The following is a 24000-nucleotide window of genomic DNA, read 5'->3' on the forward strand; positions in this document are numbered from 1 at the left end:
TAATGGTTAATTAATATTTATTAATATCAATAATATTTAAATTTAATTAATATTTATTTATATTTAATAGTAATAATAATAAATAATATTAATAAGGGTTATAATTAAAAAAAATGATAATAAGCTATCAAAATGTTACTCCAAGTAGCGTTTCAATAGACTAGCTTATGTGCACCAAATATGTACCCAGAAAATAAGTTAGCTTATTTTTGCCAAACAATGCCTAACAACTAAGAAAATGATGGAAACAAGATTCAAACCCATACATGTGACGAGAGAAAAGCCATCCAAACCAACTCCGTCAAGACAAACTTGTATTACCACTACAGTCTCAACATATATACAATGGGACCCTACATTACAATAGAGTTGCACCTTTCACAAGTCTAAATTTTTTTACCTTACGACAGAAGAACGTAGAGGTGGTTGTGCCACCGTATCTAATGAACTGGGGTCCGCCCCTAGGGGGCGGTGAGAGTATGTGTACATATCTCACATGAAATTTAGGTTTGGGATAAGACATACACAAACCTATACTTTACTAATCTACTCCAAAAGTATAACAGTTGTTTTCGTGAAAACCAACACTTTGTACAAAAGTGTGAACGAAAAGAAAAAGTATTTTTTTATTAACCTGGATATCCAACCCACTATGTGAGCCGACTAATCCTAGGACGACCACCTGCTTTGCAAATAGCCCGGAGTCACCATATTTGAATCTCCATGGCCACAAGAGGATTTTTATTCCTCCTTGGATTTGAACCTGGGGAACCTCCTAGTACTTTTGACCTTTGGAGCCAAGCTCAAACCAATCAGGATGGTTGAAAAGAAAAGAATTTAAAACCAAAATATTGGTATTATATGAGTTTTTGTTTCCATGAACCATGTTCGTTCACAATTCATCCTCATAGTTACAAAGGGTTTCCAGGAGACCTCAAAAATGGATACCCAAAGGCCACATCTACTCACTTCCGTAGAGCTAAAACCGGCCGGTTAAATCCGATTTTGCTTCCGGATAAACTGGAACTCAAGTTCTCGATTTCCCGAAATCCAATCTGCAATTAAAAACATTGGAAATGAAACGGTGTATCTATATTATTAAGAGGGTATTTTAGACATTTATCAAATTGTCCAACTCTTTCGGTAAAACTATGTAGTCATAAGTTGCATCTAATTTGGGATGGAGCGAGTGTCAAATTGTGGCTATGTTGGGCAACCATAAGTTAAGGGTCGTTTACTTTTACTTACAGCTTGATGAACTTAATTGTCTAGGTGTCTTATTCGCTCAGCCATACAGGAGCGTTTCTTTATGGCTTAATCGTTAAGCCATTAAGCCAAAATGGCTATATGGAATAAGCCAGGACCTCTCACTTGTCCCCCATTAAGCTATCTCAAACAAATTAATCCCAGAAAAATGCCCACATGTAATCCCTCCCTCTCAGCCTCCTTCAAACCCATCAGTTTCCGTCCCTCAAACAGACAAATTTATCTAAACAGACAACTTAACCTATTCAAGGTTGAATGGAAAAAAAAAAGAGCATTCAAAAAGTCTAGTTTGATAAACCGTAAACAAGCTTATAAGCTAGCTTTTAAACAAACTATATCAGATAGTGTTTCAGACTTTCAATAAGCTTTATGGGCTTTTTTCACTTTCATTTCCAATTATCTCTCTTATAATTTACAAAATACCAAAACCCTATCCAATGTGTCCTTTTAGGTCATTTTACATTCCTCATCTGCCTTACAAGCTAGCTTTTACCAAATGCGACTAGCCTATCAGCTACTTTATCGACTAACAACTAGCTTATCAAATAGTTTTGCAAAGATAGCCTATATGTCAAAAGGAAAGAAGCATGAACCTTATCTAGTAGAATCTCCTGAAATCTTTCTGGGAAAATCTCAAGATTCTTGTAGTTAGTTGTTGCTACCTGCAGATAACAAGAAATTGTTCTTGAGATTAACAAGCCGCTGCTCACTACCATCAAACACACACCGACACCCTAGTAATCATTCATCTGTAAGGTATGCACATGTGCATACAACTAAATATGCAAGCAATTTTCCCGTATGCACATGTGCATAGAAACCAGGAAACTTCTTACTTGTATGCACTTGTGCATAACGTATAGATGAATAGTTATTGAAGTGTTCCTTAGTTTTTCATTTTAGGGGGGTTTCCTTGAACCCCTCTCTCTCTCTCTCTCTCTCTCTCTCTCTCTCTCTCTATATATATATATATATATATATATATATATATATAGGGTCAGCTTCAGAGGAAAACCGCAAAAAAAATGAAAAACTGAAGAACACCCCTGTAACCATTCATCTAGATAGTATACACATGTTCATACAAATAATTTGTAAGCAATTTGTCCGGTATACAAATGTGCATAACATGCACACGTGCATAAAAAACAAGAAATGGCTTCAATTACTTGTATGCATATGTGCATATTGTTAAGATGAATGGTTATCAAGATGTTCCTCGGTTTTTCATTTTTTGGGGGTTTTCCCCCGAACTTCCCTCTATAATGCAAATCTTCAAAAGATCAAATTTAGGATATAACTGAATTTATACCTCTGACACTTGACGGTTACTGACATATGATTTCCACGGCTGAGGTTCCAAGATAAAAACTCCACCCTACTCGGGATCATACTAATGCATTAGATACGAGAGACGAAAAAAAAGAGGTGCAAGAAATGTCACCTCAAAAGATACTCCCTACGCCCCAAAATAAATGTCCACAACGAAAAAAGCACATAGTTCTAGGAATGTGTCATTACTACACTTTTTAATTAACTAAATGATAATTTTATCCTTAATAATAACAGAGGAATAATGAATTTCTCCATCTCATACTCAAGGGTAGAATTGGAAAGTAGACACTTGATTTTTGAAAGTGGGACAAACTAAATAGAAATATAAACACTTATTTTGGGACTAGGGAGTAATAAATTTGTAGCAAATTAAGCAAAAGAACCACACATGTAACACTTACAGGTTGAAGAAGCCGCCAAACCTTCGAGAACAGTGTTATTAAACCCTCGTCACCCCAATTCAAATGGATCCATTTTGAAACACTTAGGCTGCATCGTCGAATAGAAATGCAATTAATCCCAACCGCCGTAACGAATCAGAATATAAACAAGATAAAAAGGGGCTGTTTGGTTGGTTTTCAATTAAGTCCTGTATAGATAAAGCTGTCTGTGTGGATTAATCCGTCTGTATAGATCGGGAAGGTTTTTGTTTGGGAGGGTTTTTCCATAGATGGAAGGAGTGTTTTTTAACTGGGAGGGACATATTGGAAAAAACATGGTTTTCTGCATAAAGCTCTCTCCTAAAAGCTTACGGAATAAGCCACTTTTTATATCATTAATCCACTACCAAACAGTCGTGTATAGCTGACCAAATAAGCTATGAGTCCCATTAAGCTCGTTAAGCTGCTAACAAACAGACCGAAAGGTGTAATCTTTCTAGCCTTTTCTACTGCCTACCATCCAGGTTATCTGCCAATTTAACAACGTACTACGACTTTAACCAATTTGACAAATATACTCCTCTCTGTACTCCAATTAATGCATCTGGTAAAGTTCAGGCGGAAAATTGGCATATCACACACACATATATAAGCACCGGAGCTGATCATTTGCAGGCTCGGGCCGGGCCTAACCTATTATTCTTGTCCAACGGACCTAACATGGCAAACCCAACCCCTTTTTCACGGGCTTGAAAACTTGCCAATATCCGCCCTATAAACTACCGGGCTTGCCCACGGGCTAATGGGCCTAAAAAACTTGTTATATTTTAAACAAAACAAAACAAAACTAATATAAAATCACAAGTTATCTAAAATAATTCAAAATATATAACAATTTTTCAAACTTAAAATTAGACATAAATACATAACGTATATAATTTAGAAAAAATCGTTTCGCAAAATATGGAGTATCTATAAAGGAAAATGACCAAATGAGATAATAAGGAATTGATCAGTTGAGGTAATTATGTTTTTACGTTTTAGATTTTTAACGTTTTAGTTTTTTAAAGGCTGTTATTATCCTGAGTCATAATTAAGTGGGAATTGACAAATATCAAGAATTTTCAATTTTATTTGTAAATTTCAATTATAGAATTGAATTATTATAAAAAAATATTGACGAGTCAGGCGGGCCTGCCCAATTTTTTTTCCATCGCCATGCCCGCCCATTAATTTTAACAAGTTAGTCCAAGCCCGCCCATTTCTTCAAGAATGGTAATCCAAGCCCGCTTTTCTAGCGGGCCATCCCACTCGTAAACAGCTCTAAAGCACCCTGACATGGCAGGTAAAAAACGCGGCAATGGGATGTTCTTTTGACTTGTCAATATAGAGCAAAAGAATAAACTTACCAAAGAATGGTATCGTAGAGTTTATCGCTTGGTGTGGGCCAACCTTGAACGAAATTATCTTTCCTGAAAGAGACTCGATCAAACAGATGTGAAGCAGGAGAATCCCCTGAAATTTCAATGCTCATTTTATCTCGTAAATTGGTTATACCATCCGTTCCAGTATCTTTTGACTTGTCAGCCGGTGGATGCTTCTTACGTTCACTCATCTTCACAATTTTCCGAAGATTCCAATGGGCATCGTCAATTCGAGCTGAAAAATGAAGAGCGGCAAGTATTCTTTAGTTTAACAATGCAATCCTCTAGTAAGTTGAATCAACAACCTCACATGTATATATAGGGGAAGGTTCTTTAGGAGCCTCAATTTCATTGAGAACCAGTTGGAACCACTAAGAGCGCGCCATGTGGACATTCATCATGAATGTATTCATGATAACATTTGTAAAAAATTCACGTCCCATATTCATGATGAATATGATGAATATGGCACGCTCTTAGTGGTTACACAGTTCTCAATGAAAATGAGGCTCCTACTTCCTAATGAAACCTCCCTCCCTCTCTCTCTCTCTCTCTCTCTCTCTCTCTCTTTATATATATATATACATATATATATCAAGGTTCTAAATGGCATGAAGCGTGACGTTACAGTAAGGCCAAGCCTCAAGCCTTAGGATCCACAGCCAAGCCACAGCGTTTCTCAAAGTGTTACTTATGGCAGCAAATCTCTATATCATATATAATATTATAGAGGGGGGTTCAAAAGAGAACAGTAACTAAATAAGAGAACAGAAAAACGACCAAATCACGAGCAAAGGGTATGTGGGCGACGTGGCCCGCTACCTCAAATCACGGCCAAAGCAGTGTGAATCGAATGTGATTTTAGTGTAAAATCACATGTAATCCGACAGTTTTCGTATTCTCTTATTTAGTTAATGTTCTCATTTGAACCTGACTCTCATATTATATATAGGGTTGGGTTCCGTTGAGAAGAGAAGTTACGCTGAGAAGCGTAAGAAGAGATCTTCACCCTTGGATCAATCCTAATTGAATGCCAACACTAATGAGATGCACAGAGATGCACAAGATCAATTCCCTTCTAAAGCACAGTTCATGGGTGGGCATGAAATTAAAAGTGATCAAGGGTTCAGATCTCTTTTTACGCTTCTCACTTTAACTCTTTTTCTCACACGATCCTTCGCCTATTATATATATATATATATATAAACATATGTTTTATACCATTACTCAATAAGTCAATGATAATGAACAATTTAAATTAGGTTATATAATAAAAACTAACAAATAAAACATCAAAAAGGTAAGAAATCAAAATATCGCATTAAAAACACTGCACATTAGACCATCGTGTGCCACAAACTTAACTTAGCGTGGGACACAAGCCTTGAGCCACAGTGCCATGGCGGCTTTTGCAGCGAGCCTTTTAGAACAGTGATGTATATATATAGGGAGGCCTTCTTTTGAGAACCTATGAGATTGTGATAACCTTGAGAACTTGTGCATCATGAGTTATTTCAGAAGATCTTTTTCCATCTAAGACTAGGATTTAGAACATTGAATAATATATGTTTGTTTCACATGTATGTGGTTCACAATGTGAACATCTTTTACGTGTTGTGAAACAAAAAATACAAGTAAATAAGTTTCACATTGTGAAACGAACACATATGAAACAAACACATTGTGAAACAAACACATTGTGAAACAAATATATGGTAATCAACACATTAGATACTATATTCAGACCGGAAAAAGATCATGTGAAACAAAAGCTTAAGGTAGAAGTTCCCATGTATCTCACAAATTTTGGAGTTCTCAAATGATTAAGCCCCTATATATATATATATATATATATATGTGTGTGTGTGTGTGTGTATATTAGTGTAATGTGTTTCATACATTTGGATATATAATGCTTATTCTCATCTTCTCATTATAAGGAATGATACCATGTACAAGATTTTTCTTTTTTTTCAAGAGCAAAACAGATGCACATGTGCCACTGACCTGAATCTATGTCGATTCCTAGGATTTTCCGGCAACCAAACTTTTTTGCTGCAATCAAGAAATCACATTCAGATCGAATCCATCACATACAAACAGATCAAATATGCAATCAAATAGTGTATCAAGGAAAGTTGTAAAGACAAGCACACAGATGAAAACTACAAAACACAATGGTTTAGAAGTGAAATCTTTTGTTCAACTATTGATTGTTGCCATAGAAACATACAGATTTATATATGTATATATACATACATATATATATATATATATATATATAGAGAGAGAGAGAGAGAGAAAGGGGGGGAGGTTCAAGGGAAAACCCCCAAAAAAATGAAAAGCTGAACACCTGGGTAACCATTTATCTAGACGTTTGCACATGTGCATACCGGGCAAGTTACTTACAAGTTACTTGTATGCACCTGTGCACACTGTCCAGATGAAGGGTTACCAGGGTGTTAGTTTTTCATTTTTTTGTGGTTTTCCCTGAACCTGACCCTACATATATATATATATATATATATATATATATATATATATATAAAGAGAGAGAGAGAGAGAGATTGGTTCAAATAAGAAAGCTATATATCATGAGAAACATGGAACATGCAAGTTATAACCCAAAAACAAAAGCCGAAGATTTACCAATTGTAATGGTTATCAACCCACTATTGCAGCCAATATCAAGACAATCTTTCCCTTCAAACCATTCCTTCTTCATAATCTTTATCCTAGGATCTTCTTCCAAGCCTTGATCAATCTGCAACACGAAAGGGAAGGCAAAATGCAAGTGAAAACACAAATCAAACAATTTACAAGATGATTTGAGGATGTTAAGTAATAGTCTCAGTCCAACATAACAATATTTTATTTGCCACGGGTATTTAATTTGTTTCCCTTTGAACAGATAGATACATGTATGAGTACAGAGTTGAATGCTAACCATTCACTATAGAACAAGACAACAAAAAAACATTGTTTTCAAGAATATATGCAATTAGGCATGATGTGCAAATGAACCCAAGATGCCAATATTCATACTTCAGTGAGTTCAAATTCAGCAATAAGAAACTTATATAGAGAGAAAGACTAAGGTTCACGAGAAAACCACAAAAATGAAAAGATTACAGAAGGAATACCCGTACGGTATGCACATCTGCATAATAAAAGTAACTGAAATGCTTCTTGGTTTCTATGCATGTGTGTGTTTTATGTACATGTTCATACTGAACAAATTACTTTTATACACATGTGCATACTGTAAAGATGAATGGTTACCAGAGTATTCCTTAGTTTTTCATTTTCTTGTTGTTTTTACCCTTAACCCAATATATATATATATATATTAGAAGTATCGAACGAAAACATGATCAAAATAAGAAAACACGAAAATGGCCAAATTACATATGATTTTGCACTGAAATCACATTCAATTAAGGAATACGGTCAAATAAAGGGTGGGCAGGCAATTTGGCCGGCAACATGATGAATCAAATGTGATTTTACACGGGATTTTAGTTCTCTTTGTCCTCTTATTTGATCATTGTTCTCGTTTGAACCCAAATCTCTCTCTTCCTATATATATATATATGTGTGTGTGTGTGTGTGCATCAGTATATCACACTTTACTTCCCTGTTTCCACTATCTCCATTCATTTCACAAACAACCCTAGCAATCAAGCTTCAGTTTTTCCCATTTACTCAGAGAAAAATAATGCTCTCCAAATCAAATAATCCCAAAATCATCTAAACCCCATCATACACCAACAAACCTTCAATGCGCACCATAAACAATTATAACAGTAAACCCTATGCAATTACAAATGTATACAGACATTATATAAAACGAACATGCAAGTAAAAGACGAAGAAACAAACGACAGATGAGATTATTCGAGAAACGAGGATTTTACGCGATAACTGTAGTAGTTTCTGTAGTTGCCGAAGATGGCAACTTCCTTGGGCTTTTTTCTCTTCTTGCCGGATTGCTGACCTTTGGCATCGATTGCTCGTACGTCGTCGTTCTTGGTTTGTTCATCGTCTTCCATCTTCTAGGGTTTGAGGCAAACTAGTGGTTTTTGGTTTACAGAGAGGGTTTTGTTGTAATGAAAAATGGGATGTGTTCAAAACGCCAAGTTACTAGAAGAGGGAAGAAGAAAGGTTATTTTAATGCGTGGGTATGAAATAGAAGGGCCTTTTGTGTAAAAGTTCATATGTACAAGGTGTAATTAGGTCAAAAGTATAAGGGCTTATTTTGTAAGAACCCAGAAGTACAGGGTCTAATTAGATAAAAAAAAAGATACAATGGTTTATTTATCAACGTCTCCAACAACTATGTTAGAGGCGGTTTGATAATTGTTGAATGCTTTGATACAGAATGATTAAGTGGTCAGAATGATTAAGAAGCTCTCATGATATATTGCAAAGTAAAATATAATTGTTTGATAATTATGTACAATGAAATTAGGGCTCTTAATGGTTAAGGGAGATCCATGATACAAAATCATTCAGAGGGTTTTATAGTCATTAAGAGGCAGACTTTTCTTTTGTCAAACAAGATTCACCTTTTAATGATTCAGATGTTACATCTTAATAAAACTATTAAAAGGTAAACAAACAACCATTTATTTTAAAATTTCTAAATATTTAATAAAAATTACTTAAGAGCTATGTTAAACTTTTTTCTGAAATAGAAAAAAAAATTAGAAATAATTGGAAAATCTTTAAAATAAATGCTCTTATGTTTTATTTAAAAGGTTAAAAAATATTATTAATATAGAAAAACTAATACAGGTTAAAATATTTTTATAAGATCTTAAAATAAATATTTTATTGTAGTTTGTTTGAAAATCAGATTCTATTTTTAAAAAGAATTTAACTTTGGAAAGAGGGAATTAGACTTCGAAGGAATTGGAATTAAATTGAACTTTGAAAGAGTTGGAATGGAATTTGACTGCATGTTTGGTTATAATGAATTGGAATGCAATTTGTTAGATGATTTGGAATCTCCATGTTTAGTCGGTAGAATGTAGCTTCGGAATTTGAATGAATAAACGATAAATGATCAAAATATTTTTTTTTATAATGGTTGTCGATTAGAATGGTGGTTCAGATCAGTGTTGGTCAACGATGGTTCAAATTAGTGGTGGTCGACGGTGGTTCAGAACGATGGTGGTCGACAATGGTTCAAATTGGTGGTGGTTGGAGGCGGTTTACAGTGGTGGTTTAGATTGGTGGTGGTGGATGGTGGTTTCATTTTGGTGGTTTAGATCGGTGGTGGTCGATGGTGGTTCCGTTTTGGTGGTTTAGATCGGTGGTGATCGATGGTGGTTCCGTTTTGGTGGTTTAGATCGGTGGTGGTTCAGATCGATGGTGATAGGAGGTGGTTCAGATGGAATCATATGGGTCTAAGTAAATCAAGTAGGGAAAATGGGGATATATTGTCTTTTGAGAAAATGGGATGGAATGGAATTGAATTTCTTTTCAATTATGATGGAATGACAGACACATGAATGGTGGAATGTGCGGAATTCGACTCTATTCCACAGGTGAACCAAACACCGGAATACTAATTTGGTTAAGGGAATTGATCATTTCCAATTTTTCAGATTCCGTCGAAATCCAACGAACCAAACACCCCCTAAATATTCAATATTTAATTCTGCCATTAATTAACTCTCTAACTATTATTAACGGTAAATTGTCATTTGATTAATTGAAATTTGTAACAAATAGCTTTATATAAGTTAACTGAAAGCAGTAAAGTTATAACCATGCAAATTGTTTACCAAATGCTTACCCCTTAAGCGTTTACTGGCAAGGTCATCACCCTCACTTATTTTATCAGGTAAAATCATTGACAATCAAAATGAATTGTCAAGTGTCTTTTACCATAAACACTTACTGGGTAAGAGTCTTCTGCCTCACTAATCGGGCAAGATTATCCAATCCTCGTTGTGCCTCTTACCGATGCTCACCCGGTAAGGTAAGTGACACTGGTAAGCGTTTATATAGTAAGAGTTTGGTGAACGACCCGTAATTATCACCACTTAAACGAGTCAAACATTATTATGATCTTGGGTTGGGTTCCTGTGAGAATGAAAGTTAAAATGAGAAGCGTAAGAAGGGATCTCCACTCTTGGATGCACATTAACATGAGATGCACTAAGATGCGTCGTATCAATCCCTGTATCAAGTGTCATTCATGGGTAGGTTTGAGATTAAAGGTGATAAATGTTCCAGATCATTTCTTAGGTTTCTCGCCTTAACTCTTATTCTCACACGATCATTCGTCTACAGTCTTTGGGGTAATTGTTGTAAACAAAACTTTTAAAAAACCATGATGGTCAGTTCTAGTTAAAGGGGGTTGTAAATGACTAAAGGATCGACAATCCTACCATTGACTAACCTATGAAAGGTTATAAAATTCTGAAATTGTTAAGAGTACCGAACAAATAGTTCCTAATCATGCTTGAACCAGCTACTATGGGTGTTCTTCAGTTGAAATCCAATGAGTTTAGGTGGATCCAATCGGATCCAATCATCTATTGAATGTTGGATTTTGTCATCCGGTTAACATTGGACATCAAATCCAATAGATGATTGGATTGAATCGATATTAAAATCCACTAGATATTACTATTGGTTATTCATTGAATCAGACTCAATCTATCCCATATTTTGTTTCAATCATTCCACTGTTTAAAACAACTATTCTTATACTTTCTCAATTTATTAAAAAACTCTACATATAAATATAAAATGTTAATAATTATATACATTGACTAATTGGATGATAGTTGGATGGGTAAATAGATGGTTATCAGATTAGATCAATTCGGTTTTATAGGACTTCGGACTGTCATCCAAGAATCGACCGATCCAATTTGGATGTTGAAATTTTGGATCCGATTATGATCTATCGGTTGTAATTGGATCAATCACTTTAAACTGGATCAGATGACTTTTTACACACTCCTATCAACTACGTTATGGTATTGGATTAAAAACCACTAAGAACCAATTTTTCAGAAAAATCTATGACAGATGATTATTTTCAATATGTTATTAAATGAATTACACCTTCAACTAACTTCCCGAGTTTGGACCAACTTGTACATATCTCGAGTAATCCTATGTAACCCGCGAAATAACAGTCAAGAAAATCTCTAGTCATCCTGAAAAGACTCAAACAGATAACCTATAAGGAGCCCCAACGCCTAGCATTTATTTGTCGGTTGTCAGTAAAATCAGAATACCAACATTTGTAGTTTCGTAACATGTAGAAGTAGCACATAGAGTATAACATAGTCTAGTTCTAGGATGATATATTTGCACAAACATTGAAAAACGGCATCAGACACTGCCAAAGCCCTTGTGACCATGAAAGTTAACCTGCGATGACTCCAGGCCAATCGTGGTCACCTAGGATTAGTCAGTGCGCATAAGCTGAAAGTTAACCTCTCGAAACCCGCTTTGACCCAAAAAAGACCAAGAGCTACTAATTGACACATTTTGTGAAGATCAAAGTGGCAAAGTAACATGAAATCTTCTGAATCTGCTCTCCACAAAAATGAAAATAAACTTGGAAAAAGAACTGATACAGAAGTTGTGGTTTCCCTAGTTTCTAAAACTAATTTCACCAAAACAAAATGGTCTGTACATTATTCGCCATGTTTACCGACAAGTAGCCTGCGCTATCGATTTCCGTTGTGATAAGTTACAACCACTGATCAAATTTATATCTACAAAATGGGGGTTTCGCTACCCTCTGATACGCGACTTCCTCTTTCAAGAATCGTGTTTCTGATCAAATATGGAGCTTACCAAGTAGATGATTCGCTGAACTCTGGATCTGAACTGAGTAGAATTTCCACATCATTCTAGTTCTTTCAGAAAATCGATGTTATCGACAAAGACCTGCAATATATTGACGAGAATGTTAAGGTTTGTCAATATATGAATACGAGGTTGTAACCAAAGGGTCATTGGCACAACAATATCCGGATTACCGGTAGAGCGCAGCCTCCAAGGAGGTCAAACGTTCAAACCTCAACAAAGGTGAATAGCGTGTGTTAGTATTTTCTGTATGTATATAGTCCCAATCAAATACAAACCATGTAAATGTTACAACCAATCTCAATCGTCCATTTAGGCTAACAAATATCTAGTTTCATAAATATATCAATTGTTTCCTAATATAAAGCGCTGATCATAATTAATGAACCCTAATCATCTTCCATAAATATTCAAATCATAATAAATGAAGTTTTATCATTTCCATAAATATTGGTTTGTAGGTTTGTAACATTTAGAAAGTTTGCATTTAATTTGTCATATATATATATATATATATATATATATATATATATATATATATATATTATATACTTCAGAAAAAATCATCTACTAGGATCATTGGCCAAGCCGTATTCGAATTACCAGTAGAGCCTAGCCTCTTAGGAGGTCGAGGGTTCAAACCTTACTAAAGGTGAGGAGTGTATGTGAGTATTTTTTGTATATAAACATTATATACTAAAAAAATCATCTATTGTAACCAAAGGGCGATCGGCACAGCAGTATTTGTGTTACAGGAAGAAAACAGTCTCCCAGGAAATCAAGGGGTCAAACTTCATCAAAGAGGATAAGTGCGTGTGACTATTTTCCGTATATAAATATATACAGAAAATTAAAGAAATTCATTTTGTAGAAGGTGACCTAGTTCTAAGTCTCCAATTTAAATATTATAGGTGTTATCAACAATTTGTACCCCTAAGGATGAAGGTAAGGAGAAAAATTTTCCAAGCGGGCACAAAATAATTAACATAATATGAAATAAAATAATTATAAAAAGTACAGTTTTATTAAAAAGACATACAAGGGGTTTTTTCCTACTTTTTTGCTGTTGTTACCAAAAAACTAAAAGAAAGCCAAAAGGATTCCAACTTGCAAATCAGCAAATGTCGCATGCAATGACACCACCGAATAGGCTGACACCACTTTTTGTTGACTTGAAAGAACACACATCAAATTAAAGCGGATGCACCTTTAAGATATAGATTTTGCTAAATTAGAGATTTTGGAGATTTAGGGTATAATTTTGCTCCAACAGCTATGCTATATCGTATGCTAAAATAAAATAAAGAAGAGAGAGCGTAAAAATCTCCAAATTTGCAGAAATCTTTAAAACTCCATATTTTAGATAGAGAAATAATATTTAATTCTTTCTCACCAATAGGAGACATCGGAATTAAGTGTTTAGGAGAGAGAAATAGTATTTTATTAAATGTATTGAATATTTTGATGATATAGTTAATGGTAGAATTGCCAAAATATAGTAGCTGTTGGAGTTGGATGTAAATTTTTTTAGAGAATTTAACTCTTAATACTCTAATTTGGAAAAATAAAAAATAACATAGCTGTTGAAGATGCTCTTAGGTAGAATCAAATATTCAACAAAATATATTAAAAATAACATTGTTATGTGTCGGATAAATTACTAGAATACACACATTTTAGTACTAGTCTCTCATCTCAAACTAGGCCACTAGACATTGTAACAAGGTGGAACCCTAAAAGATTGTAACCTTCATATATTTTTACTTCCATCTAAAATAATTTCTACAATTTCTTTTCGAGATGTCCCAATATATATACAAACATATCCTCTCTTGGCAAAGTTTTATCCATAATTCACATATTTGTTAATTCTTAATAGTTACCTATTTTATGTCACCAAAATTCCTCTATTCACTAAGGGTGTGTTTGGTGCGCTGGACAAGGTGGGACAGAACAGGACATAACACATTTGTCCTACGTTTGGTATGACTTAATATGGAACTAAGTAGAACTAACTAGGACAAGGATGGGACACGGTTGTTCTCTCCTTACCCTTGGAACTAAGTGGAACACAAACATTTTTACCACACTACCCCTACCCCCTTTCTTCCCCACATCGCACCCTCCATCAATCGGCGCCCCTGCACCTGCCAAAGACGCCGCCACTCCATCGCACCCCTAACCTTCTCCTTCTCCTTCTCCTTCTCCATCTCGACGGCGACGGGAGTTCCCTTCTCGACGGCGACATCTCTTCTCCTCCCCATCGACGGCGACATCCCTTCTCCATACACACAGTCCGCCTCCATCGCTTCTCCTCCCCATCGACGGCGACCATCTCCTCTCGACGGCGCTCGCTTCCTCCCCATCGACGGCGACCATCTTCCCCTACCCGACTGTTGCTTCTCTGTTTGTGAGTAGTGAACCAAGCCCAAGATTTTCTTCATTCAATTGTTTCATTGTTTGTGGTAGCGAATACAACAGCTCTGTTTGTAGTAGATTTTCTTGATTCCTTTCCTTGATCGAATTTGGTAGTGAACACAGCAGCTTATTTGTGAGTACTGAACACAGCTAGCTCTGTTTGTGAGTAGTGAACACAGCCCAAGATTTTCTTCATTCAATTGTTTCATTGTTTGTGGTAGTTAACACAGCAGCTTATTTGACTGCCATTTATTTGTGAGTAGTGAACACAGCACTTGGCTTTTTTGTGAGTTTTTAATTAAGATTGATTTTGGTGAAAAAACACTAAACAGCTCATTGAGGGTAAATCGGTCATTTTAACCAGTCCTGTCCTGTCCTGTCTTACCAAACGCTGAACAGCTGTCCTGTCCTGTCCTGTCCTGTTTGCGCACCAAACGCACCCTAATTTATGTCACAGAGATTCTTCTATTTACTCATTGTTGAGGGTATCGTAGATATTTAACTAAGTCGAACACTTCCATTAAATAATGTGTGGAGTCAAATCTTGGGCCATGAGTTTGGATCATAACAATTTGCATAAATGATGGCTAATCATGTATAGAACTATAGAAGAAACCAAGAAATTATCCTAGATGAAAGTCAACTTTAATTAACAAAAAAGTTAAAGAAAATCAACATAAGAAGAACAGTAAATATTCCAGCAAAAGCTTAATAAACTGAGTATATGAGCTTACCGTCTTCCAACCATCAGGATCCAAACACGCTGTAATTTTGGTGCTGATGCCAGGCAAAGGTCCGGGTTCTCTGGTAATCTTCCCACCAAAAAGTTTAACCGCTTCCGCAGTTTTATAAACGTCATCGGTGCCTATTGCTATCTGTTATTAAGATTAGGATAAGTTAGCACATTTGGTCCTTTAGGATGAATTCCATGATAGAATGATAACTAGAGATGCAAAAAAAGTCCCGAACCCCGCCCAAATATTCCGGGCCTAGTAAGACCATCCCCGGACCCAGGCCAAGTATTTTTTTTTTCAAGGCCCGACTAAACCCCTGTCTGAAAAAGCATGGAAAAGCCCGACTGGACACATTTTACACCCAAAGCCTGGCCCAGCTCAGGTATTTTTTCCTTACCGAATGGGGATTGGAAGGTATCAGCCTAGGCCCGAAAAGGCCTGAGCCTTGTGCATCTCGAAGGACAATAATAACAAAACATATCGTTATTGACCTGAGCATAAGCATTTCCTTTGTCATATTCAGTGACCCCGTAATTGTAAGTCAACTCCAGTACAGCACTTTTATCTTCAGGTCCATAACCCATCATTGCAATGGTGTACTGCAGAATCAATCAATTGTTTTGCATCACACAGGATTGTATAACAAGACAATAATATCCTATTCGGAACTTTTGAACATGGGAAATTCAAGATTCCGAATATGCAGACAATAACGTAAAGAGTAAAAACCCTTGGAATAATATCGAAAGACAACTATAGCATCTGCTAACAGGTACCCTGCACAACAGCACAAGCATCACAATGCCTAGACATCTTTTGTAAATAATGAACAATGTACTCCCACCATCCACCTGTTCTGACTTTGGGAGTAAAATGGAGTACTTTCAATGCCAGAATTGGTGTGAATTTACATGACTTTGGAGAGAAAATATAATACACCCTCCATCCCAAAATAAACGTCCTCGATAAAGAAAAGTCATACATGTTTAGAGATGTGTAATTATTACATTTAACTAATTAATTAATTGATAGTTTACCCTTAATAGAGGATGTTAGGAATTTCTCCATCTCATAATTAAGGGTAGGTTGGAAAGGAGGCACTTTTGAAATTGGACACTTATTTTGAGACAAACTAAGATAGAAATGTGGACACTAATTTCGGCACAGATGGTATATACTTTATAATGTGTGTAAATGGTGTTAGACACAACTTTCTCTAAAATTGGCTCAACACATGCACAAACACATAGGTCAGTTTACCTTGTATTCAGGGTTATCTCTTCGGCGCAGAAGCTCCATACCAAAAGCCTAAAGTACATATAGGATAAAAAACATGAAGTTAGCTGGCAAGGAGATGTAGGTCATAAATTCTGGTGAAAAATATATATTGAACATGATAACAAATACTCCCTCTGTCCCAAAATAGATGTCCACAATGAGAAAGGCAAACAGTTTTAGAAATGTCTAAACATTACAATTTTTAATCAACGAAATGACAATTTAACCCTTGATAATAGAGAGATTAATGAATATCTCCATCTCATAATTAAGAGTAGAATTGGAAAGTAGGTACTTAGTTACTTACTTTTGAAAGTGGACACTTATTCTCGGACAAACTAAAATAGAAATATGAATACTTATTTTGGGACGGAGAGAGTAGATTCTTATCAAGCAACCTCACACCTTCTCATAAAAAGTAATGGCACGATCAAGATCTCCAACACGAAGCATGACTTGACAAAGTGGTTCAGGTGTAGGACCTCTCTCTATAAGTTCAAACTTATAACCATCAGGATCTTCAACAAATGCAATAATTGACTTCCCACCTTTAACAGGACCAGGTTCCCTGGTTACAGTGCCACCCTTAGCCTTTATGAGATCCACAGTTTTAGCAACCTGCAAAAGCCCAAAGTCTTAACCGAACCGAACCAAACCAAACCAAAAATCCCACTCGAAAGTTGGGTCTGGGGTGAGATGTACGCAGACCTGACCTCTACCCAAAAGGAGTAGAGTGGTTGTTTCCATGAAGACCCTCGAAAGTAGGGTCTGGGGTTTAGAAACATATCAACTTCATCCCTAAAAGAAATGGGACTAACTGATACAAGTGACAAAATCCCCCAACTTTTGGAGGCTATAATTGACATTATCTGCTTGAGTTAGTAAACTTAGACGCCAGTTCTGCATCTTGCAGGAGTCTCAATCAAGAGCAGGCACTTCACAGTGTATATGCATAGGCAAGAATATGCAAGAACCTAGAAAACTCAAATGGTATAAGTTTCACTCACATCATCTACCGCAATGCCAAAGTGACCAAATCCAGATCCAATATCATATTTGTCGACTCCATAATCTGGCAGCAGGAATGCAAATTAGTCAAAAGCAAAGAATCTTTGTTATTATTGACCATAAGTACTAACCAACTAGAGATGCACAAAAAAGCCTCAAGCCCGAAGCCTGGGCCTAGCAGGCCCAAAGCCCAATCAGGCCAACCTTTTTTTTAAAGACCCAGTTAAAGCTGGACCTTTTTGCTGTACTAAAAGCATGCTTGGAAGTCCCGGGCTTTGTGAGCTATAACCAATGTGCCTCATTTGAAGTGATACACTATAGAAGTGAATGTTATAAGAGAACAAATATACAACTACCAGTAATGTTACCATCAAAGTTATCACTTCTTATTTTCTTTCAGGAGAGAGATTGTAACAATTAGGAGAAAGGACGTGTATCACATCACATGCTTTTTCTAGATAAAATGTGGTGAGTTTGGAGGTAACATCGATGGTAGTTACAGATTTACACATTATAAAAAGTAGTTTCAAGATGGATTACTGTATGTGAGTTCAATCACGAAGTGAGAATCTTCTGGTCCATATCCAAGAAATGCATTGGTGTATCTCTCCTCAGGTATGTCTCTTTTTCGCAACAGCTTCATCCCCAGGCACTCTGTATAGAACCTGCACACATATTTCAAGTGACATCAATGTATTGATAAAAGAACTTAAGCATTGGAAATTATCATAATGTGATTCAAAAGGTTACTTTATTGTTCTGTCCATGTCACCAACACGGTACACAACATGAAGCATTCTTCTCTTGTCACTTTTTACCCACTCCAAGGCATTTTCCTGAGTGGTTGCGGTGCTTCCCTGGGCCATGCTTACAATTGTTTTAACAGACTTGCTGTTTCCTTCTCCTCTAAATAACTTACAAGCTTTAAGCCCAAAACGCTGCGACTGTGATTCCACTGGACAAATATATGATAAGACTTCATTAGTAAGAGTATGAGCTAGAACCATACAATGCCCATAGAAGTTAACACATCCTCCCATGACAGTCGATTAGACATTAGAGAGAAGTTAAATACAGATAGAGATGATAATTTATATGGTCAAGCCCAACTCAGAAGGTGCTACAGCCCATACCCAAGTCAATAAAGAGACCCAAGAGGCAAGGCCGAAAAGAATTATCAACAAGCCGAAGAAATGGTCCCCCTTCATCCTATACAAGTGATGATGGTGACCAAGTTACTCTAGAAGCTGGTATAAGGATGTAACTGATAGTTTCCATATTCTATTATGATGTAATGGTAAGTGTGGGGTATACCCTACTATATATTGCTTTTCCTCTGGTCATTGAGGACTCATGGAATATATTCTCCTTTTAAACCCTAAATCTTGTAAGAGTCTCTCTCAATTTGGAGGAACGTTCTTCCCCCTTAAACCACTGGGCTTGGCCATAACAAAATAATGCACATGATCACATAACTTACTGCCCTGTCTTCCTGGTCCAAGTAATATCATGGAAAGCCTTTTGTTAAATCTATTAGTCAGCATAAAAAAACCAATATATTGCAATCTCTAGACTTCTTTAAGGGAGCTACCACTGGTTTGGGGATCTAAATCAAGTTCACTTAGCCTTACATTCCTCATTTTCCCACCTTTAATGAACATATAAAAATTAACACAACGTTAGCTAATACATCATAGTATATATATAAGATACAAACATGTTTAACTCTTTGCCTCACATTAGATTCAGGAGTTGTAGCTTTTGGGTGGTTAGAGCATCATGCCATTAGTGGTTTGGTTTTTGCAGTTATCACGGGTTAATGTGGTCTTTCTTTGGGTGGTGAAGGTTTTTACTAGTTAAAAATCCTCATTTTCATGGCTTTTTAGCTTCCCTTACCTATCATGGAATCCGTTGAGTTTGTGTCATTCATTCACTTGTATTGTATCCCAGTTTGCTGTGCTCTTCTTAGTTTCTCCATGGATGAGTCTATCAGGATTCTAGTAATTCTCTGTGTCATTCTATTTCTTTTATCGATTCATTCTCAGTTAATATACTCTGGCTTGTTTTTGGCTAGTACAAACACTCTTTTTCGGTCAGTTCCTTATTTAGTCCTAATTCGTGCTTAGTTAGGTTCAAATTGCCAAAATAACAAGAAGACGGTGAAGCAGCTCTAATTTAAGATTGAGCTCGAACCCATCTCCTTCTCATACCTCTTCAAAAATTCGAGCTCAAATACATCCCTACATCTTCTCAACCACAAATCGAATAGAACGAGAAAAACTTCTACAAAATGCACTAAAACTCATTAATTCATAAGCAGAAATTAAACCTAATTAACTGAATTCAAACCACAAAAGTAACAAATAACCTTATCAGATCCACATACACAACAAATCAAAGCCCAAAATTCAACAACAACAAAAAAACAAAACCTATCCATATCCATACCATTGGAAGCAAAGTGAAGCGAATTGAACCGTGAAGAAGAATTGACCATGGAGATAGCACCAGGAGCAAAACGACAAGTGGCGAACGATGAGAGAGAAGGACGAATGGTCGACGCCATCGGCATAATCCTCACCATCTCCCTTGAAAGAAAATATCACAAAATCACACACATAAACACACAGTATCCAGCGATTTTGAGATGATCAAAGTGTGTGAGTGAGTGTGTGTGTGTGAGAAAGACAATTTGTTCCTTGTGTATGATGAAGTGATGATGATGGTGAGGGAGGGATTGATTCCCCTAAAAGGTGACGTATGAAGGGACGAGAGTCGCAAGGCGTTATCGTTCTTCATGGAATGTTTGGTTGCGAGTTTATAGATATCCTTAACCAGGATAACATCTAGTCACAAGGCATATTTGTTAGCGGTTTAATAGTGGCCATGAAAATGAGACCCGCCCCATTAAGGAACTCGATGTATCCCCTTAACGGTGAACGAGATTTCCTACAAAATCAGGGATGGAGACGGGATACCGAAAAATTAAAAACCGAGAATGGGGACGGGGTCAGGTGACGTGATCTCCGGCCTGCCCCGTTCTTGTATATTAAATATATGGTATATCTATAATTAAATATATTATTTATAAGAATTAAATTTAATATCTTTTAGATTTAAAACAGTATTTTGATTTTTTCTAATTTGTTTTACTTTTTTTTACATAAAATATGGAGAACCGAAAAAATAAAACAATTATGCATGATGTTAATATATGAATATCTGATAATCAATGAAAACAAAATTGTGAAAATATGTGAGATTTAAACATGAATCATTTTGGATTGAATATGGTGTTTAACACATTGATTTGATTAAAATATCTCACGTAAACGGGGGAAAATCCCTAATTCCCCAACCGGGGATGAGGATGTGATCATATTCCCCAACGGGGATGGGGACATGGATGTGGACAAAGATTAGGGTTCGGGGACGGGGATTAGTGATGGCCAAATCGGTCCGGTCCGGCTCGGGACCACCCGAGGATCGGAACCGGGACCGGCAAAGGACTGGTCCGGCCTGGGATCGGTAAGGACCGGTTATGGGACCGAAAACTGGGACCGGTTGGGGTTTTTGCCAGTTTTGTGGGACTGGGACCGACCCGGCCCGAAAATTCTAATAATTTTATAAATGAATGTATTTTTAAATAATTTTATAATGTATTTTTTAAGACAACGTAATTTTAATTATACTACAACGTATTTTTAAAGTGTATTTGAGTGATCCAATTACAAATTTTATAATGTATTAAAAATATATATCATTAAAAAAAATTAAGAAATATATTTTTTAATGCAGGGACCGGCGACCCATAACCAGTTATGACGAACCTTGACCGGTCTTACCATTTTCGACCGGGACCGGTTATGAGAAAGCTTGGTACTGATTAGGATCGACCTGGCCCCGCACGAGACCAGTTTTTGGCCATCACTAAGGGGGATGAGGATGGGGATTGAGGTCCCCACCCCATTCTCATGCCTACACTCATAGCTTATTCGGTCAGTTATATATGATTGTTTGGTAGTGAATTAATGACATAAAAAATGGTTTATTCAGTAAGTTTTTAAAGGAAGCTTTATGTAAAAAGCCAATCTTTCTTCAAACCTATCCATCCTAACTTAAAAACGTTTCTTCTATTAATAAAAAAAACTCTTATAAACAAAAACAATTTTAATTTATACAGATAAATTAATTCATTCAGACAAATTTATGAAAACCAACCAGATGACCCCTTGATAGCATAGCCCATTATCTCCCTTGGGCCTTGGCCCATTTTGAGTTGCCTCATTGGGTGAAGCCCAAGTTTGTTCGGCTTGAGGCTGGCTCACCACTCAAGGCTAAAAAAAGAATATGTAGGCCTAAAGCTTTGGCTTGACTTTGTGGCTTGTCGGCTAAAAAGCTAAAGTTACAATGATACTATCTCTAAACAATTACGAGTAAAAGTTTTTATCGCTTGGTGTGTCGATTATTGGACCTGAACCATATTAACTTTGAGTTATGATCGACTGATCAAACAAATTACGAGTCAATTCAACCACGAATGAACTTGGTCTTGGACTTGCTAGTGTTTCAACGAACTAGACCACGAGCCCATTTGTTTCTTTACACCAAACGAGAAAAAAATCACTGATCATTGCATAAGGTACACAGTTTTATACAAAAGACGTTGAAATGAGAGTAGAAAGGGATAATAGGAATCTTCACTCTTATCTTACAAGAAACATGCAAACGAAGAAGAATCAACAAAAATCAGGTCTGGGTTTCTTTCTGATGGATATCGAGCCTTTTACATGATCTCTAAAGATTCTGATCTCGGAACAATCTCTAAGATCTTCAAGACTAATGTATTGTTGCCTTACCATCCTAGAGAAATCACCTGCAGTGTCATGTACCCAGATGTAAGGATGGCATGTTTCGTCATAGTAATACAAGAAACTCCTCGTTCCACCACCACCGCCACTCGCTCTACCACCACAACTTTTATCACCAGGAACATACGCCTTGTAAATCTTCTTGCTTTTCAACCTTTTTGATGAACCAGGCTTGAGCGTATGAACTTTCTTCAGTATCGATCCCACCCTGATCTGAAGCTCAACAGGCCTGTCACTAAGGTTCCAAACCCTTGTCCCGATCCCTGAAAGCTGTGTATGATCCCGGCATCCATTGAAGCACCTCACAATCGAGAAAAGGCTGCAACTTTGCATTGGGTTTCTCTGGAGAACTCTTCGGGTTTTCTTGAGGTTATGGAAGGAGCAAAGATAAGTTGGTATGAGAAGTGGTAGGGTCGAAGAATCATTAAAGGATAGAAAAGATCAAGAAAATGCATTAAAAATTTAGGCAAAGTGGTATGAATTCAACCCTTTTCAAAGGCTTCATGATGAAGTTTAGGAATTGGGATGATGTTGCTTCATCTTTCATCATTTTGGTTCATATGGGTATTTACTTTCCATTCAAAACTCATTAAATACTTTCTTTTTGGTAGGTGTTATTGCTGATTAAAATAATAACTGGTTTCTCTACTGAACTCATAAAAAGGTTGGTGGTTAAAATATCTGATTATTAGTCATAGTAATAAGTAACTGGTTTAATTATTAGCATCTCACTAGAAAACATCAAAATTGAAATGTAGGATGTATTATCAGTATATAATATTTATATACGGCAAATGCAACAAATAAACTCACACATTCTCCTCACATTTGGTGAGGTTTGAACCTCTGACCTACTAGGAAGGCAAAAGCTACGATACCGCAAGGCTAAAAGCTCTTTGATTGTATACTTCATTTTTGTGAATAACAAACTAAAATGATAAATTTAATATGATGATAAACTCAAAATACCAACTATTGCAAATTGATAAAAAAATATTAAATTGAAGGATTAACAAAAAAGTATATTAAGGGGCCGTTTATCAAATGCTTACCCAGATAAACACTTACTAAGTCATACTATCTCACCGGATGAAGATGGTAAGGACAAAAAATCTTACTCAGTAAAAACGAGACAAGGACCAAGAGTCTTACTCGGTAAATGAGTGCGACGACTCTTACTATGGTAAGCGCTTACTGGGTAAATTGTTGAATACGATGTCGTTTTGGTAGACTAAAATCTTACCCGATAAGTAAATAATATTGTTAAATTTTACCGGTAAGAACTTACTGAGTAAGTGTTTGGTAAACGGCCCCTAAATATTTTATTTCTATAATAAAACTTGAAAAACAGTATTTTCAGGGAAAACTATATAAATGTTAACTATAATATATATATATATATATATATATATATATATATATATATATATATAGAGGTTGGTTC

General features: G+C 36.2%; 3 protein-coding genes across 3 annotated transcripts; all 3 read right to left on the bottom strand.

The window, feature by feature from the left end:
• Positions 1-834: 834 nt before the first annotated feature.
• LOC112500692 (probable RNA methyltransferase At5g51130) lies at positions 835-8515 on the bottom strand. Its single transcript, XM_025104243.1, has 8 exons — positions 8323-8515; positions 7055-7169; positions 6413-6460; positions 4391-4640; positions 3003-3090; positions 2579-2644; positions 1860-1928; positions 835-1055 (listed from the first exon to the last, which is right to left on the bottom strand). Exons 1-8 carry the CDS (start codon positions 8455-8457, stop codon positions 966-968), a joined length of 861 nt encoding a protein of 286 aa, XP_024960011.1. The 5' UTR covers positions 8458-8515; the 3' UTR covers positions 835-965.
• A 3434-nt stretch (positions 8516-11949) lies between these two features.
• LOC112500211 (probable lactoylglutathione lyase, chloroplastic) lies at positions 11950-20450 on the bottom strand. The gene is made up of 9 exons (XM_025103579.1): positions 20134-20450; positions 18436-18640; positions 18226-18350; positions 17685-17749; positions 17083-17295; positions 16660-16707; positions 15891-15998; positions 15400-15540; positions 11950-12328 (listed from the first exon to the last, which is right to left on the bottom strand). The coding sequence occupies exons 1-9, from the start codon at positions 20267-20269 to the stop codon at positions 12287-12289; spliced, it is 1083 nt and encodes a 360-aa protein (XP_024959347.1). The 5' UTR covers positions 20270-20450; the 3' UTR covers positions 11950-12286.
• Positions 20451-22299: 1849 nt separating this feature from the next.
• LOC112500989 lies at positions 22300-22950 on the bottom strand. Its single transcript, XM_025104613.1, has one exon. It carries the CDS (start codon positions 22887-22889, stop codon positions 22425-22427), a length of 465 nt encoding a protein of 154 aa, XP_024960381.1. The 5' UTR covers positions 22890-22950; the 3' UTR covers positions 22300-22424.
• Between the last annotated feature and the right edge of the window lie 1050 nt (positions 22951-24000).

This window comes from Cynara cardunculus (genome assembly GCF_001531365.2).
Source record: "Cynara cardunculus var. scolymus isolate 2C chromosome LG 17, CcrdV1, whole genome shotgun sequence".
Taxonomy (NCBI): domain Eukaryota; kingdom Viridiplantae; phylum Streptophyta; class Magnoliopsida; order Asterales; family Asteraceae; genus Cynara; species Cynara cardunculus.

Excerpts from the sequence above, each read along its gene's own strand:
- LOC112500692 (XM_025104243.1), bottom strand. The coding sequence starts at position 8,457 with ATGGAAGACGATGAACAAACCAAGAACGACGACGTACGAGCAATCGAT. Across the intron at positions 7,170-8,322 it reads GAAACTACTACAGTTATCGC|ATTGATCAAGGCTTGGAAGA; the intron begins GTAAAATCCTCG and ends TTCGTGTTGCAG. Across the intron at positions 1,929-2,578 it reads GTAACCGTCAAGTGTCAGAG|GTAGCAACAACTAACTACAA; the intron begins GTATAAATTCAG and ends TGTTATCTGCAG.
- LOC112500211 (XM_025103579.1), bottom strand. The coding sequence starts at position 20,269 with ATGGTGAGGATTATGCCGATGGCGTCGACCATTCGTCCTTCTCTCTCA. Across the intron at positions 17,750-18,225 it reads CGTGATTGAACTCACATACA|ATTATGGAGTCGACAAATAT; the intron begins GTAATCCATCTT and ends TCCTGCTGCCAG. Across the intron at positions 16,708-17,082 it reads CCATTACTTTTTATGAGAAG|GCTTTTGGTATGGAGCTTCT; the intron begins GTGTGAGGTTGC and ends TATGTACTTTAG.
- LOC112500989 (XM_025104613.1), bottom strand. The coding sequence starts at position 22,889 with ATGCAAAGTTGCAGCCTTTTCTCGATTGTGAGGTGCTTCAATGGATGC.